A 17,140-nucleotide genomic window follows, 5' to 3' on the forward strand; every position below is an offset into this window, starting at 1 on the left:
TCTTTCCTGCCAAGGCAGGGGGTCGGACTAGATGATCTACCTAGGTCCCTTCCGACTCTAGCTACTATGAAACTATGAAACTATGAAACCATATTGCATCCGAATGCCTTTCTGCAGCACCATCACCCGCTTGTGTCAAAATCCAGCATCACAACGTCTTGGCGTCGGCCTGTGCTATCCCGGTGTTGCCAGTGGGATTGAGCCCGTGGTCCACGTGAGGCCGGTTTACCTTTCCTGTGGTTTTCTTCTTACAATCCAGTCTTGACGTGGCATTTTTTTTTTTAAATGCAACTCTTGCTCGTTTCATATTTGGGAAGCTAAGCGGAGCGGTGAATGTGAAATCGGAGTAATTTATAGTCCTCTGACCCGTTGCCATCTGCCGCCTGGGAAAACGATTATGCATTAAATGTCGAGTAGCATTTCCATAACGTTTGTAAGGGATGGATATTGCTGAGAAGGTACCTCGAAGACGAATGGCACAAAGATCAGGCCTGCAGCCTCAGCTGGTGTATCCTGTTGTATGACACCATTGAAGGCAAGAGAGCTGATTTATAGCCCGATTCTGCCATCATCGTTTCCTCCCCTGTTATTTGAGTGTGGACGTGGAGGTGGCTGTATTTGGTGGAGATTACAGAGAGAGATTTAATGTGGGAACTGGAGAGAGATCCAAGAGAAAGCTTTGAGTTAAAAGGCTATGGATACAACCTATAGGAATACATCGGGATATAGGATGGGAAGGGACCTAATTATCTACAGAGTCCAGGATAATGTGTAGAGACTGCAAGGAAGTAGAAGGTTTAAGGTGTCCCTCTGACCAGTCGCCCATGGTCAGCCTTCAGCAACTTTCCCCTGAGCCAGTTTTTATGTGCAATAAATTGGAGTCAGTCCTTGGAGCAGATGGGCCTCTTGTGAGTGTTCAGTAATACGAATCAGAAGCAACCCCAGTCAAGCCAATAGATCTACCCCAGCAAGAGTATGAGTATGTAGTATGAGAAACTACCCCCTTAGTATTAGTATGAGAAACTCTGTGTCCCGTTCCAAAACTGGGATGATTTGGTGTTGTTGAGACAATTTCAAGCTACAAATTCCACCCAGGCTTCGGTTCAGTGCTGTACCTAAGGTTCAAGTCTGTCCTCCATTGCTATAATCAGACCGTGCGATGGACGAGTGTCATGACTATGTGGTCTTACATGTGACGGGTATGGCCATAGTCCAGTGAATGCTAGTCCTACATGACCCTGTGTCCTACCCTCTGTCCTCACCTTGCTCTTTCTAGCTGCCAGAAATATAAAGTGCAGCTTGAGTGACCTCCTCCACCCCAGACATCTAGTGTCTCGAGTCCCCTGACCCTTGCATGGAGGACAGCATGTCATCTCGCAAATGTCTAGCTTCCCATATGGCTTTTCTGTCACTTTGGTTCTCGCTGTGCTTGCTTTCTACTCCTTTTTTATTTGCATCATCCTGTTGCAAGTAGGAACAAAGAGCGATTTCTGTTATCTAATTCAATCAGCCAGAGGGGGGACTGGGCATGAAAGGGCAAATGCAATCTCTTATCTGCCTTGTGTCCACTGTAAAAAAAAAAAGCAAACAAAAAACCCCCCAAAACCAAACCCAAGAGAGATGCAATAGTCAGTCCTGAATTCTCAGTTCAGCCTCATATGTACAAGTCTAAGGCATACATGACACCTCACAGCTTTTTCTTTTTGTGCTAACCACAAAACATTTTACTTGGTTATAGTAAAGGGTGAATACATAGTAGTTTACCTCTTCTTTCAGGTGGTGGGCTAATTATACCAGTTGCACCTAAATCCTTGAACTTAAGTCTAGATTGATGTGCAGAAATAGCTTATGGTTCATAACCGATCACTATGATATCGCAGTGGGATTGATCCTTACTCAAGAAAGAGCTCTGGTTGAAGCTTGTGAGTTAAATCCTGAAACCCATGCCCATTTGTGACTGCATCTTTGCTCAGGTCAAACTCTCACCAAAGTCCACGAGAGCTTTATGTCAGTAACAAAGGAGTAAAAACTCAGACATGTGGCATCAACTGGTCACAAAGCCAACAAGTATTGTAGCGTGTATTTCACACCCTCTGTGCCTGATAATGTGAAGCTCCAGATGTTATTTTGGTCCGTGGGGCAATCTAGTTGCATTCCTCATACGTGGCTCTGGTAGAGGGAGTGCCACCGTCTCTTTGGCACATCCTTGTCCCTAGATGGCTCAAACACTCAAGTCAAGTCCTCATCACCACAATTGTCAGTGCTTGGCTCCCTTCTTGTCAGAGCCCAAGGGTTAAAGAGTAGGTGGAGGTGAAGGTGCTTTCTCACCATTTGAGCTGATCTATCCGGTTCCTATATGGGCCTTTTGACTAGTGTGGCAATATTGGCATTTGAGATGATGGCGATGCCCAGTGTCCCTCCAGGAGACGGAAACATAGGGCTGCCAACTCACCCGTGCTAAGTTCACTTACAGTAACAGTATTAAGTTGACCCCAAATAACATAGTTTGCTAGAGATTTCCCCTGGGGAGATCATCTCTGGAGAGAGAGGCCTTTTGTCAACAGATAGCGTGGGTTAGGCACCAACCAGTCCCCTTGCTGTCTGGCCACATGCTTGTATGGAGCATCTGTTGTAGGGCAGGACAGGTGGTCCCCAGAGGCTACAGGTGACAAGTGCCCAGGATCAACTCTTGAACCCTCCAAACAGGCCCTCACCTGAGAACTGTTTTCTTCATGCTGTAATGGTCCAAGCACCAGTAAATATTAGCTAAGGATTGATGGCCGCCATGGCAAACTGGGTTTTTCTGCAGATGGTGTTTTTCGCTATATATAGTGGTGTGCAGGTGTAGGACATGGGGTGGGGAGTGGGGGGAAGGGGGAAATGATGCATCTGCACCCTTCCTCCCCACCCCTGGTACCTGTGCATGGTTGCACCATTACCTAGAGGACCCTGGGAAGTGTTTGCCACTTGTTCTGATGGTGTGGGTGCGATGAGCAACACAGTCTCCTGCTTCCCCTTGGAGAGCTCACAGTGCATTCGCCTTCGCCTAAGCCAAATCTTTTAGAAGACTTTGGGAGCAGGAGGCTGAGTTGGCTCCCAGGAGCAGTCAAGTGGAGCTGGGTGGGGCTGAAGTGGGGCTCTGATGTCTTTACTTCTCTCCTCTTCTCCTCTCTGGACAGGGCTTCCCTTTGGAGCTCCTGCGTGGTCTTACCTCTCCTGGCGCTCACCTGGATGTCAGCAGTGCTGGCGATCACGGACCGGCGATCAGCGCTCTTCCAGATCCTCTTTGCTGTCTTTGACTCCCTGGAGGGCTTTGTCATAGTGATGGTCCATTGTATCCTTCGGCGAGAGGTGGGCACGACCAGCCTTCCTACCATGCTCCTATAGCCCAATGGGCTGTATATGAGAGGACCCTGGGGACCAGATTAGCAATGGCATCTTTTCTCTAGCCAATTCAACGATTCCTCAAATGTGATCAACAGTGTGCTGTGAGATAGGCACTGCAGTGAGCATCGAGACGTTATGGGCTGGAGAGGCCGGTGGATGGCTGTTGCCATTTTGGGGGCACTCTCTGTTGAGTGCATCATCTAGATTGCAGTGCTGTTGTGGTCATGTTTGGTGACTATCAGCAGTGCAGAGACAAGGCAATAGTCATGGAAACAGCTGAATTTTAACCTTCTGGGTGCATTGCCCTTCAGTGGATGGAGCAATGCAGTATGGAAATTGCAGTGAGAAGGGCTCACGTTCCCATCCTTTGCTGTAGGCCAATATTTCCAGCTGAATTGCATCTCCCATGGTCAGGTGATTTTGCCTTCTCAGAGACCAGCCTTTTGAGAGTCGCAGGGATTCTTCAGACTGACGGTTTCAATGGCTGCTATGATAAACTGGAGCCTTCTGGTTCACCAGCCTGTCATTTAGGGTCTGTTGGAAAAGAAAAATGTTTTAAAAGCCTAGTAGTTGCAGGAAAGGGGTTCATTTGCTTTTAAACATAACCAATAGCACAGGATGGGGCGGTTGGTTTTGGCGGTGGAGAGTCGTATTGAAATTGTCTCCAGGGGCGTTGTGCTATGGTATGAATAACCCCTGGAAACTGGGACCATAAAGTATAGCTAACTAGGAAGAGATGGAAGTTGACTAACACCTAGGCAGTGTCCCTGTGGATTAACACTTAAAACAGTAAAATCCTTTAGGGATGGAGGGTTTTATACACACCCATATGTACATCTCTATTACCTATATAATATTTTTCCATGTTAATACTCTGAGAATCTATTAATTGCCTAGATGAGCCACTTTATATTCAAATGCATGCATTTTGCCTTGGCCTAGCCTCTTCAAATTAACAGGGCCAGATTTATTCCTGACATCCGACAAATGAAATCAGTAGACTTATACAACTGACTTGGCCCAGTGTCTTTTAATTAATTTTACTACACAGTCCAGCCCTGATCTAACTCCCATTGCAGTCATTGTGAATCTGTCCATCGATTTTGATAAGTTTGGGATCAGGCTCCTAATACAGGCAATGAAGAATCATGATAGGACATAATACATGCCTATATTATGATCTATGCACCAGGGTCCATGGTAAGTATTATGAATTACAGAATAAATACCTTGGTATTTCTGCCTGTGCAAATCAGGCAAGTAAGTACTTTGAGAACAAGCATGTGTAATAATGCAGCAGGCCCGTAGAGCCTCGGGATTGCCATGCTGTTGTGTTTAATAAATGCTACATAAGCCCTTTTAAAGCAGTCCTGAGCAAAGACAAAATCCAGGTGCTTTAGAGATGCCAAGTATTACATCTTTCATTCCCGGCCAGGCTGGCTGCTGATTTACTTGAGGCGATGCCTCCGGCTGACTCGGTCTTCTGCAAACCCATTTCTCTATGCAGGTGCAGGATGCCGTGAAGTGCCGAGTGGTCGATCGTCAAGAAGAGGGGAACGGCGACTCTGGGGGCTCATTTCAGAACGGACATGCTCAGCTAATGGTAGGATAAAGTGTCACTGCTCTGCTCTCAAGGGACCGGGGCACACTTTAGCCTGGAACCAATGAACCGACATCTCGACACCTTATCTCTCTTCCAAATCTTTTAAAGCTGGGGTTGAACCCAGCTCCCTCCCAACTATAACTTCTCTTCCATCTCTTCTGGACAGTCATAGGCCCAACCTCATCCCCAACTCAGTGTTTTGTTGGTCACTGCTGCCTTGTCCTGGAAAGCAGCCATTTAGTATTGTATTTCATCAGAGTGTGTCGTGTTGTAGCCATGATTTTTAAGACAGCCTTTTGCAGAGATGCTGTCCTTCCAAAGGACATTTTCTTGGCTTTGCCTCCCTTCGTCTTACTTCCCCTTACTTCTGTTAAGTGCCATTTTTGCAAACAACCATAGAAATAGTCATCCTTTTACAAACTGGAGGGGATATGCTGCAGGGGCCATCCTGCATTGTCCCCAGGGGGATAAAGTGGATAACCTTGGAGGTTCGTCTTGTCTCTAGTTTCCAGTATTTGACAGGTGCCAAAAGGTGCTGGTCAAGGTTTTCCTCTATATTTCTGCCACCAACTCCAGTCATCCCAGGCCTGGAGGCTCAATATGTTCACGGATCGATTCATAGACATTAGGGCTGGAAGGGACCTCATGAGATCATCAATACATTCATAGGAGTGAGCATGAATACATTCATAAATTCAGGAACAGGTGAGACCACTCAATCATCCAGCCAACCTCCTGTACATCGCAGGACATCGACTGTCAGCTCTTCCCCTGGCCTGAGCCCACTGATTTGTGTGGGACTCAAGAGGCTCTTCCTGAACAACTTTGCCTGAACGTGTTTGGAAGTGGACCTCCCATTTGTCCAAAGTACAAGATATTTTGTTTGAATGGAGCCAGCTTGATAAAACATCTGGATTATTCTGTATGACTTCCCGGTCTTACTACTCTGCCAGGCTTTGTGTTGTCCGCAGCTTATCAGCTGCGATACTGCATTTACGTCCAGAGCAGGGATGAAGATGGGCAATAGCATCGGGCCTTCTTCCGGTCCCTTGAGGACATCCTTAGAAACATCCTCTTTCTGTGACGAGTCCTCAATGACAGCTATTTTTGGAGATCAGCCAGCTTCCTGATTTTTTTAACATATTTTACTAATATCAATGGGTGCTTTTTTTTTTTTTTTATCCAAACACGCTGCCATGCTAAGTCAAATGTCTTGCAGAAGCCTATGGGTTTTTTACACCAGTGAAGTTACTTTCATCAGCCAAATTTGTAATCCCCTCAAAGAATAAAATCACTTTATTTTTGATGAGACCTATTTTTCATTAAACCCTGTGGCCTGATAATTATGCTCTTTCTTTTTTAGCTCTCTTAGTCAAATCCTGGCTCAGCTTTTCTAGCAGGTTTTTTTTCCCCTCCCCTTTATTTCAGGCAGGTTCTTTTGTGACCCTATTTCTCCCATTGTGTGGTATGGTAGCAACCAGATGCTTTAATAGACTTGCCCCTTGCATGGACAAAGAAGAGAGCTTGCACGTATTTGCTTTTCTTGTGTGGCCCTGTTTCTCCTGCTTTGCGGGATAGCAGCAACCGGGTATTTTAAGAGACTTGCCCATCACGTGGACAAAGAGAGCGTGCATATGTTTGCTTTTAGCATGATCGGTTTGCATCCCAGATGCATCAGTGAGGCAGCCCCCCCCACACACTCTTCTGCTTGGGTAGGGCACTCTTTTTGATACTAAGGGGCACTTGTACACATAACAGGGTTTAATCCTCATTCAGGTAAATAGGTTATTAAATTTGAAATGGTTTTAGGGGCATTAGAGTCCAATGCCAACTCTAGCTGTCCCAGCAGTTGGTCATTGCTTCTCAGCAGGCCTTGACTGGTGCATTTTGTTATCAGACCTGCTTAAATCCTGGAAGAGGGTTCATTTGGGCTGCTCCGATCTGGGAGATAGTCCTATCTAACCTTGATGCATGTGAGGACTCTTCTCTTGTGTCTTGGGAAGGCAAGAAGATAACCCAGGACAAGGTTGTCCTCTGTCCTCAAGCCATGCTAGAAGTTGTGGCCACAGCTCATGTGCAGGCAGGCGGATGCCTTTGCTGAGTGGTTTTCCCCCCAGCACTTGGCCTGAGACTGGATGAGCAGCTCCTTTCTCCATGTCCAAAGCTCTTCCTTTCTATCCAGGCTGCCACGGGGGGGTGTTTGGCCCATAATATCAGTGTTCATTGGTTTCCAGGTGGCTTTCCCCATCTCTCTTACCCATCCCGCCCCCCAGTTGACCATGCCCTCTGCTTTCTCTGTCTTTCAGACCGATTTTGAGAAGGATGTGGATATGGCTTGTAGATCAGGTGAGCACATCACAGGTGAGATATCGACAAGTGACCTGGTTTGGGGATTGAACTTGGCCATTTTTTTTTCCTTACTATTTTCTCTGTGTCTGTCCAAGTGGCTTGTGTGTCTGTGTATGGGCAGCCCCCTCCCCGGAAATCCTATCTCTGCCCTCGTGCTTGGCTTTCCCGCTCTCCCACCCAAATCCGGCTGGGCCCCTTGGCTGAGATCAAGCCTCCCCTCAATTGAACTCTCTTTCCCCAGGGCCTGTGCCTGGCAGGGGAGTGGACTCCTTGCTTTGGCAGGACGTCTCCACCTCTCACTGCCCACCTCCTATTTTCTCTGGCCTCTGGCCCCTCCTGGCTCCAGCAGATAGCACAACGTTGATGCAGACCTAAATCAGGCTGGGTTTATGGAGACGGGGGGGGATTTGCCTCCGTCCCGGCCCCTCTGCCAGAAGTCCCTTGAGCCCTGGGGGTCTGCATGGACCGGCCGCCCCCCCTCAATACCACCCGTGCCCGCGGTGCTGTCTGTGGATGTGCTGTCCCGTGCGCGGTCTGCCTCCTCTTTGCAGGTTTTGCCCTTCCCTCCCGCCGCACGCCTGAGAGGCTGATTTTTAGCAACCCCTTTGCAGGCTGGTGGGCTTTCTCCTGGGCATCTCCCCTTTCTCACGCAAGCGTCTTCCCCGCTCGCTTGACCCTTGCGTGTTATTCACATCTTCCAAACCAGGATCTCCTCTCTACCAGGTGCGGATTTTGCATCCGAAGTGCTGCGTTAGGAGCACCAGCAAGGAGTTCATTATTATTTTCTCTCTGTTTCCATCTCAGCGATCAATCACTTATTTATCTCTGTCCCTGTCTGTCTATCATTAATTTATTTCTCTCTCCCTCTCCCCCCACCCTCATTTGTCTTTGTCACTATTATCTGCCTATAATTTCTTTATTTCTGTTTCTACCTGTAATTTATTTATCGCTGTCACTTTATATCTGTAATTTATTTTTTGTTTCAATCTGGCTGTCTCCATTTCTATCCGTCTTCCTATCATTTATTAATCTCTGTCACTCTTTATCTGTCTGTCTGCCACTTATCTCATTCTCTGTCTCTCTCTTTTTATCTAATCTATCTATCTACCTCTCTCTATCTACCAACCTACGCCTGATTGGTATAGGTAGGTAGGAAGACAGATACCTTCCTCTCTACCTGCATATCTCATATTCAATGTATATTTATTGCACTATTATGCTTATGCTCATAATACCTTATTCCACGGTCTCTTTCTGCCCGTCTGTCTCCTACTCCAGGTCTCCCTTTTTATTGCTTTCTCTGTCACCTTCACACCATAGTTTGAGCTGCCTTCTTCTCTCCATTTGTCTTAGTCTCATCCCTTGGTAATGCCTGGCTTTCCAAACATCATGTACAAAAAAAATCGTGCCCACCTTGCACACGTTCTAGCCACCAGTGTGCATGTAGGCAGGGTATCTGCACATGCAGTGGGTGAAGATGACAGAGGCACTGTCCAATCACGCCCAGGCGGTGTGCACGGTCATGGAGAAGTGAGCACCGGGCTCTGAAAGGCAGTGCCGCAGCCTCTAAGCAGACACACGTGGTGCAGGAGATTTCCCCGTGCTGCCAAAATGCTCCTGCGGGCGATTTCCCCGGGGAGCAGCAGGGGAGCTGATTGCTTTTCAAGACAGAAGATGCCTTTCCTTACAAACCCACCCTCGTTTCTTTGCCAGCTGTTCAGTTCAGCGTCCCATGGGTGTCTGCCGCATGACACAGACCTCACCAGATAAATCTGGGAACAGTCCCCTTTGCCTCCAGACCACACAGCAACCCAGCAACCCAGTTAGTTTGAGCAGTGCCTTCAGCACCCCCATGCCCTGAGTGTATCTCAAGTGCTTCATTGAATGCAGGCACCAGCTTAAAAGCCAGTATTATAGGTTATAGGCACAATCCCTGAGAATTGAGCTGACTCTGATGCAATGTGAGGCATGCTCACCTGGGGTCCTGGGCAGAGCTTGTCCTGGGGTCTGGAGCCAGGGCAATGTTTTCTCCTGCTGTAGTGCAGCATGTCTGGCTCTCACAGCCCTTTCAAGCGAGGGGCATTGTTGCTTCATGTGGTTTCTTTGTAATTTGGCCCTCCCTGCACCCTCTGGGGCACCCGTCTCCCTTCAGCTCCAGCTCCTAGCAGTGAAATCCCAGGACCAGCAAACTCAGCTCTGCACCACGGTGCCGCTTTCTCCAACAGGGAGGGCTGAGTCCTTCCCCAAAGACCCTTCTGACTCCCTTCTCCTGGAAAAAAAGACTCCCTTTATTTTTCCCTGAGTTTATTTCCCACTCTGGGTTGAAACGCTGGGTAAGTAACACTCAGTCTGACCCCATTCTGGTCCTGTCTATGCCCTTGAATGACATAAGGTCCAGGTCACCAGCTCATTAACGTTTCTGTTGCAGGCTTATGTCTAGAAAAGGAGCAGTTGTCATTGTTTAGCAGACAGCGCTGTATGGGAATGTGTGTGTGTTTGTCCCCTGTAAATATATATAATATATATATTTAATCTTCAAACTGGCATATTCACTCCACACCTGGATTAAGGCTGTTTCCTGTGCTAAGAACAAGCACACTTTAACTTCTGTTGTCCTTCAAATCAAGGTGAAAATCATTAAATAATGAACTTCTCACAACAAACCTGGCCTCATTACCGGTAATAGAGCTCCGGTCTAATCACCAGCGTAGGGTCAGGAATTTTACAATGACGTTTTAAAACTTGAAATCACTTGATGCATTGAACTCCGAGCAGGTTGCAGGAATGGGTTAGCTTGGAGAAAATGTCTGAATTCAAAAAATGGAGAACCAAAAAGCATCAGTCTGGTCAGGAAGTTGTGTGTCCATGGCTTTTACACTAAGTGATGTTTTTTTTAGCTCCAAATGACATTTGGCTTCAACAGTATAGCTAATTCACACAAAAAAATATATACTGTGTTAACAAAAAAATGAATTTTCCCCTTCCCCCCCCCCAAAAAAAATGTTGGGCTTGCAACAATTTTCAAGTTTTTTGGCTTTTTGCTCCAATTTGGGGTTCTTGAAACTTCTTCTGGGTTGGGAGAACAGGTCTCTGCCACCCACTCCATCCCAGTCAGGCAAACTGGGTGTAAGAAACCAGAACAGAGCTGTGCCCACCACCCATGCATCCTATCTGTGGGAGCCAAGGGAACATGCCAGGATGCCTGGATGAAAGCACGAGTGTTGATGTGTTGAGAGCTCGATGGAGGCGAGTTTGAGTTTTTGAGGATCCTCCTTTGCTTCCCGCAGTGTTGAATAAAGACATCACTGCCTGCAGGACCTCCACCATCACCGGGACGCTGAAGCGCCCGTCTCTGCAAGACGAGGAGAAGCTAAAACTGAGTCACCAGAAGGGCTCATCGAACTTCAACAGTCTTCCAGCCAACGTCTCCAAGATGCACCTCCAGGGCTCGCCGCACTACCTAGGAGCCATCAACTTGAATGAGTTCAGCAACCACACGCTCACCCTGAAGAAGGATAAGAACCAGCCACCCAAGTCGATCTACATCTGCGACGGGGACATCTTCAAGAAGCTGGACTCTGAGCTCTCGAGAGCGCAGGAGCAAACGCTGGACACCAGCTACGTCATCCTACCCAGCAACACCTCCACCCTGCGGGCCAAGCCGCCCAAGGATGAGAGCAAGTACAGCATCAACATCGACCAGATGCCCCAGACGCGGCTCATCCACCTCAGCATGGCCAATGACCCAGGCTTTGTCGTCAAGAGTCCCCCGCGGGAGCCCCCCACGGTGGCCCTGACATGCAGCGAGGTGCAAAGCTCTCCCATGCTACAGCAGCAGCAGCAGCTGCAGCCGCCGAATATCTCCAGTGAGTCGCAGATCCCCAACAGCCTGTGCGACACGGGCGACTCAGGGAACTCAGGCCTGGTGTCCAAGAGCGAGACTGTCTCCACCCTCTCCATGAGCTCCTTGGAGGTAAGTGGATGATGGGTGGCCACTCGGAGCCCGTCTCAGCATCTGAACCACCTTCAGGGTTTGGTGGACAAGGGCCAGTACCAGAGGTTTCAGGAGAAGACTGCTTTCCTAAATGCTTTGTCAAGCAGCTTCAATGCCGTGCTCCCGGGAGGGGAGATGCTGATCCCTACAGGGGATCATAGGAAACTAGGACTGGAAGGGTCTTTGCAAGCTCATCTATTGCAGCCCCCTGCTCCAGGCAGGCTCATCCCCGATAAAAGTGTCTGTCCAACCCACTCTTGAATGCAGATGCCACAGTGTCTCGAGGTAGCCTGCTCCAATGTTTGACCACCCTCATAGCAAAGGACTTGACCCCTGAAGAGACAGGACCCGTATGGTTTTCATCCTAGACCATCAAGTTGCAGGTGCCCTCCCTTTTCAACACAACCATCCTTCTCCCCCTATTTTCAGCTCTCTGCATTTATATCAGAGGTCCGTAGCCGCTTCTTGAAAATGAGCTGGCTGCAAGATTCACCGCCGTTCGGCCAATTTCCTTTAGGCCTGTGCAAATTCACATTGAGGTTATTTAAACTTTTAGCCATTTGAATGAGAGCCCTATGATGAGTCCTTCCTGGAAGGGCTTTAGGGGGATGCTAGTGATGGGAGGGTAAACTCCCAAGAACAATTTTGACCTTATAGACATGTGGTTGCAGAAATTGGGTCCCTCCTCAAGCCTTTCTTGGTTCTTGCCTTGGGTCCCAGTTCAAACCATCTTGCCCTGGTTGCCACTCTGAATCTTCTAGTTTTCTGGTCTTTGTTGCCGTGCATTGATTCTCCACCACCTCTATGGACATTTCTCACGGGACTGGCTGTAGTGCAAAGGCGCACGACTACCTCCTGCCTACCATACAGAAGTGCACCCTCTGAACCCACTGTGTAGATTGGGACTGAGACGGAGGCTTGACACAGCCCGAGTCCAGTGCTGGCAAGAGCTCTCCCAGTTAAAGAGGAGAGGATGGGCACTGGTTGCCACATCCCGTATCCAGAAAGCTGTTGCAAGGGCTTCAAATACTTGCAAAGTCTTCCTATCCCATCCATTGCAGTGAAGCACCCCAGGCATAAATGCATGCAGCTGCCCTTTCCTGGGGTGGCAGCTGAGATGGCTCATAGCAGCCCTGCTATCTCCTCCTCGCTTTCAGAGCTGATGTAGGTGGGATAGGGATGGGATAGGAGGCAGGGACGGACTCTCTTTTTGGGGCCACAGTCAATCACTCACTGATTTCTCTTTGCATTTGCAGAGACGGAAATCCCGGTACGCAGAGCTCGACTTCGAGGTGAGTGTGTCCTTCCATCTAGGCAGTGAGAGGGGGGATAAGGAGAGCGATAAACCACAGCCAGGGAGCTAGAAAGGGTTGAGGGAGAGCAAGCCAGGCTGGCTGAATGGCAAGGTTTACTCAGCGTATCTAAATAAAGGGATGATTTACCCAGATTTGCGAGCGCTTAATTCACTGAGCGGTTAATGTTGTGCAAATGTTTGTAAATCAGGAGCTTAAATCCATTTGCACAAGGCTGGCAAACAGTCTCGTCTGGCAGGGCGAGCCTGATAGAAAACCAGAGAAGGTCGGGTGAAAAAACCAGCCGGCCCGTGTGTGAGCTGAAATGTGCAGCTCTGTGCACCAGAGCTGCTCCCTTCTGCTTGTGCTAGCTGTTGGGGAGTCCAAAACCCTGGGGTTTTAGGGGGTAAGCTACTCAGACGATCCCCATCCGCACGGCATGGGAGCTAGTAATGAACCTTGCAGCAGCCCTTTGAGACCAGGAGGAATTCTCCCTACTTCACAGACGGGCAAAACTGAGGCCCAGATCAGGGAAGTGTCATGCCCAGACAGAGACACCTGTAGTGGGCAGACCGATTCCTGGAAGGGCTCTCCAGCTGTGGAGGACAATGTTGGTGTTAGCACAAGGTGCAATGCAGGTGGCGTGGGTGACGTGTGTGACTCCAGCTGACAGGGATTGAGCTCAAGGTTGACCCTAAACCTCAGTGTGGACATGGTCTCGGGCTCATCAACTCAACCCTAAAAAATCAGGTGCAACTTGCACTCAGGCTTGCCCAAGTGGAGTTTCTGGCACTGAGCAGGGAAGACCTTGTTCAGGCTGCAGGTTTTCCCTGCAGATAGACTGCAAGGGCTGAGATGCTCGCTGTAGCCCTCTTCTAGTAGTCACCCTGGATGCTCTGAGCCGCAGAGGGGTGAAGAGTTGGCTGACCTGTTGCACTCCCTTTTGCTTCAGAAAATCATGCACACGAGAAAACGTCACCAGGACATGTTCCAGGACCTGAACAGGAAACTGCAGCACGCAGAGAAGGAGAAGGAGAAGGAGTCTCCGCCAGTAGACAGCAAGGTCAGTCTCGCGCCCTTCAGAGCCGCGGCTTTCGACTCCCAGCACCCTGCGGAGCACAGGGATGGACCGAGGAGCTGGAAAATGCAGGGCTTCTTCCCTGCCTCTCCTATTTGAGTTTCATTTCACCCTCCACTTAATGGCGTGAGCAGGTGTGTGCGTGTGTGTGCGTGTGTGTTTCCAGGCTTGCCCTCTTCTAGCTGCATTTGCATATAGCTTGGCCGCGTGTTGGCCGAACACCGGAAAGGAGAACAAGTCCCAAAGCTGTTTCACAGCTGGTGACACTTGCACTCTCCCTTAGCTCGAAGAGCAATGGCTTGTGGTTGTGAAGCAACTTTGAGTGCTTTCTCCGCCTTTCGGGTCTGCGGCCTCCATCACCCTGGATGCACATGGCTTTTGCAGATGTGGTGGGGGGTTTCTGACATCCTTTGCACCCTCTACAGGGGCTGCCTTTTAGTCCAAGGTGGGAGCAGAAGCCACGTCACCGGGATGAGATTTCAGCTGTGGTGAAATGGTCTGACCTCAGCACGGGGGGTTAATTAAAGTGGGACAAGAAACTTACAGCCGTTTTCACTTGCGTGGTGCTTTCCTAGGTCTTCTGTGGCAGGGGTGGAGACTTGGTGGGGGGGATATACAGAAAGGCTTCACAAAAAGGCGAAGAGCAAGGCTTGGAAATACCAAATGTCGCCGGGGCCTGCTTCAAGGTCTGTGCAGCTGTGAGGTGGCCTGCATTACACTGTCACAGCTGCTTCTGGCACCTAGAGCAGTCTGGCTCCATGCACGGATGTCCCTTCCAGCAAGCCACGTCTTGCAACAGCTTTCAGGGACAGTGCTCGGTGGCTGCAGCTGGCCCAGAAACCGAGTTGAAGGCAAGGAAATGAATTGCCTCCAGCAGAACAGGAGAGAGATGTGGGAGCAGCTAAGTGCAGGGCATCTGCAAAGCCCGGGTCAGATCTCCCCTCGGGATCATCCTTGAATGAGATTTCTCCCTGATTGGTTGTAGCATCTTCCAGCCATCTACGTGAGAAGCCACTTTGCAAGGAGGGGCCGTTGCAGCTTATTCTGGTAGGATTTCCTTTGAGAAAAACCCATGCTGCCCACATCAGAGGATGAGGTGAGAGTTTAGTCCACCACAGAGACAGGACCCTGCATCATCCAGTGCAGTGCTGCTGGGATCGAGCGGTGTCTGTATTGCCTCTGGAGCATGCAGGACCATCACTGAGCAACTGGTGCTGCCCATCAGCGCCCATCTGTGTGCCAGGGAGCAGGGCTGAGGATCCTAGGGCAGCCCCAAACCTGGGGTATACATTCCCTATTGTGCAGGGAGAGACCCAGAGCGCCAGGCTGGGGTGGTGCATGTGCAGAGCCACTCCTGAGCTGTCGCTGCTGCCACATTTCTGGGTACAGGCACATTTGGGAATGGCCTGAGTGGGCAGTGGGCTCATACTGAGGCCAGACACAGCTTTATAGTCCCAGCCTTCAGTAGAAGGGAACTTAGGAGATGTGATGTAAATGCTTGTACAGCCCAATTCCCCTTCTGGCCACCACCTTTGCTACCCCAAGGGCCCGACCACAACATTTCCTACTGTAAGATTTAGGGGCTGTCATTCACAGAGCAATGGGGGCATCTGTTTTGCCGGGTTTTAAGCTAATGAGAACAAGTTGCATTTCCCTCCTGCACCATTTTGCCATCATTCCCTCGACCCCGGTCGAAGGAGACAGGCCTGAGAAGCCAGGGCCCCCCCTCCATGCACACAGCGAAACAAACCTGTCTCTTTTCTGTGCACGTTTAGGTTATAAAACGCCGGAGCATTTCTTCTGATGGAAATGATAAAAGTAACATTAGCGTAAGTCTGACTTTCTCTTTCGCATGGGAGAGCCTTATAGGCCAGTCCCACAACCTCCCATGATGCATGGCTCCAAGCGCTTCCTCTCGCCAGCAGAAACCCCCCTGCCCTTTTGGACACGAACAAGGCCATGAGCATCCCACAATGCCCTTTCACCTCTCTACGCATCCTCCCGTAGAGCAGAAGAGATTTCTGGCGAGTCTCCGGGCTCATCCACCTGCATTGCTGAAGCTTTGATTTCATTCTCCTTCAGCTGCCTTTGAGTGACGGCAGCCCAGTCTGGCCCTGACTGTCCCTGTCATTCCTCCGACATCCCTTGACACCATGCTCCATTGCCCTAGTTGCTCTCCAAGGTATGAAGCTTTTCCTAATCCTTCCCCTGCTCTGCTCCCTTCCCCTTCAAGATCAGAGACCTGCTGCTGGGATTCAAACCAAATACCCGCTTGGGAGTCTAGTCCTTTGATACGATGTAGGATGGAGGGTGGCTTTGCTTGATATCTTCGAATTTAAATGACAGTCTGTCTCTGTTCTGCGGAGCTGCTTTTTAACAGAGTAAAAATGACCTGCCCATCATGGCATCTGGCTGGTTTCTCTGCAGTGAGCTATTTTGCAGCCACTATCTGATAGAAGACGCTGGAAGGGGCTGGCTTTGTGTCTTGGGACTGCTGTTTCCAGAAAAAGTTTCTGATTATCATTTATTTCCATTTGATATGAAAAGCCCATTTTCAAAATCCCTTCCAGAAGAGGTTGGTAGTTCAATACCAAGCAATCTTCTGCACATGGACAAGATCCTATTCCCCCCCCACTCCATGCTTATGCTCAACATTATGAACCTTATATTACTGCCATTGCAGAGATGAAGACAACCACCCTTTTGCCCAAAGATACACCTCAAGTCAGGGTAAGGAGATGACCTTTGGGGTGGAAACAGAGCTCAGGGTGTCCTAATAGTGGTGGCCAGGTCTAGCTGTTTGGCTTTCTCTCTACGTTAGGATTGCTTTAGTGATATAAAAATAATAGTGCATTATACCTGCAAAAAGACATGGCTGGCAATGGTTCAGGTGTCTTGTTGCAGCTCTAGAGGCATGAGTTCAAGTCTCTTTGTGGATTTGGGCTAAAAACTGTTGTCAAATGGCTCACCTTGGCTCATTCAGGCTGCGGGGTCAGAGGCAGCCAGATGTGATGCTAGCCACATGGCAGCCTTATGTGCTGGTGGCTACAGAGATTGGCCTGCCTTAGCTATTGCTTTAGCCCATGATCTACTGGGATCAGGTGAAGCTTTGGCTCCTGTGGTGGACCCAGATATACCAGCAACACTGCCTGCTGTACTGGCAATGAAACCATCCCCACAAGCAAAACATGTTTTTCTGTTAAACATGAAGTTTTGCCGGTAGAGTAGGGTGCCACCTTAGAGGCTAACTGATTACGAGAGGTGTGAGCTTTTGAAGGCAACAAACTATTTCCTCAGTAGGTTAAAATAGTTTGGCTGCTTTTCATAGATTTCATAGACATTAGGGCTGGAAGGGACCTCGGGAGATCGAGTCCAGCCCCCACCCAAAGGGCAGGAAGTCAGCTGGGGTCATAGGATCCCAGCAAGATAAGCATCCA

General features: G+C 49.2%; 1 protein-coding gene across 2 annotated transcripts in view; it reads left to right on the top strand.

Annotated features, from left to right (window-relative positions):
- The window catches only part of ADGRB1 (adhesion G protein-coupled receptor B1), a 311,804-nt gene that overhangs the window by 280,962 nt on the left and 13,702 nt on the right, over positions 1 to 17,140 (top strand). For both annotated transcript variants that reach the window (XM_019553467.1, XM_019553473.1), the window contains 6 exons: positions 3,180 to 3,351; positions 4,895 to 4,990; positions 7,297 to 7,351; positions 10,627 to 11,312; positions 12,590 to 12,625; positions 13,578 to 13,688. In XM_019553467.1, coding sequence (XP_019409012.1) covers positions 3,180 to 3,351; positions 4,895 to 4,990; positions 7,297 to 7,351; positions 10,627 to 11,312; positions 12,590 to 12,625; positions 13,578 to 13,688 — 1,156 coding nt within the window. The remainder of the gene's footprint in view (positions 1 to 3,179; positions 3,352 to 4,894; positions 4,991 to 7,296; positions 7,352 to 10,626; positions 11,313 to 12,589; positions 12,626 to 13,577; positions 13,689 to 17,140) is intronic.

The sequence above is a fragment of the Crocodylus porosus genome, unplaced genomic scaffold (assembly GCF_001723895.1).
Source record: "Crocodylus porosus isolate Cpor-Errol unplaced genomic scaffold, CroPor_comp1, whole genome shotgun sequence".
NCBI classification, from domain to species: Eukaryota; Metazoa; Chordata; order Crocodylia; family Crocodylidae; genus Crocodylus; species Crocodylus porosus.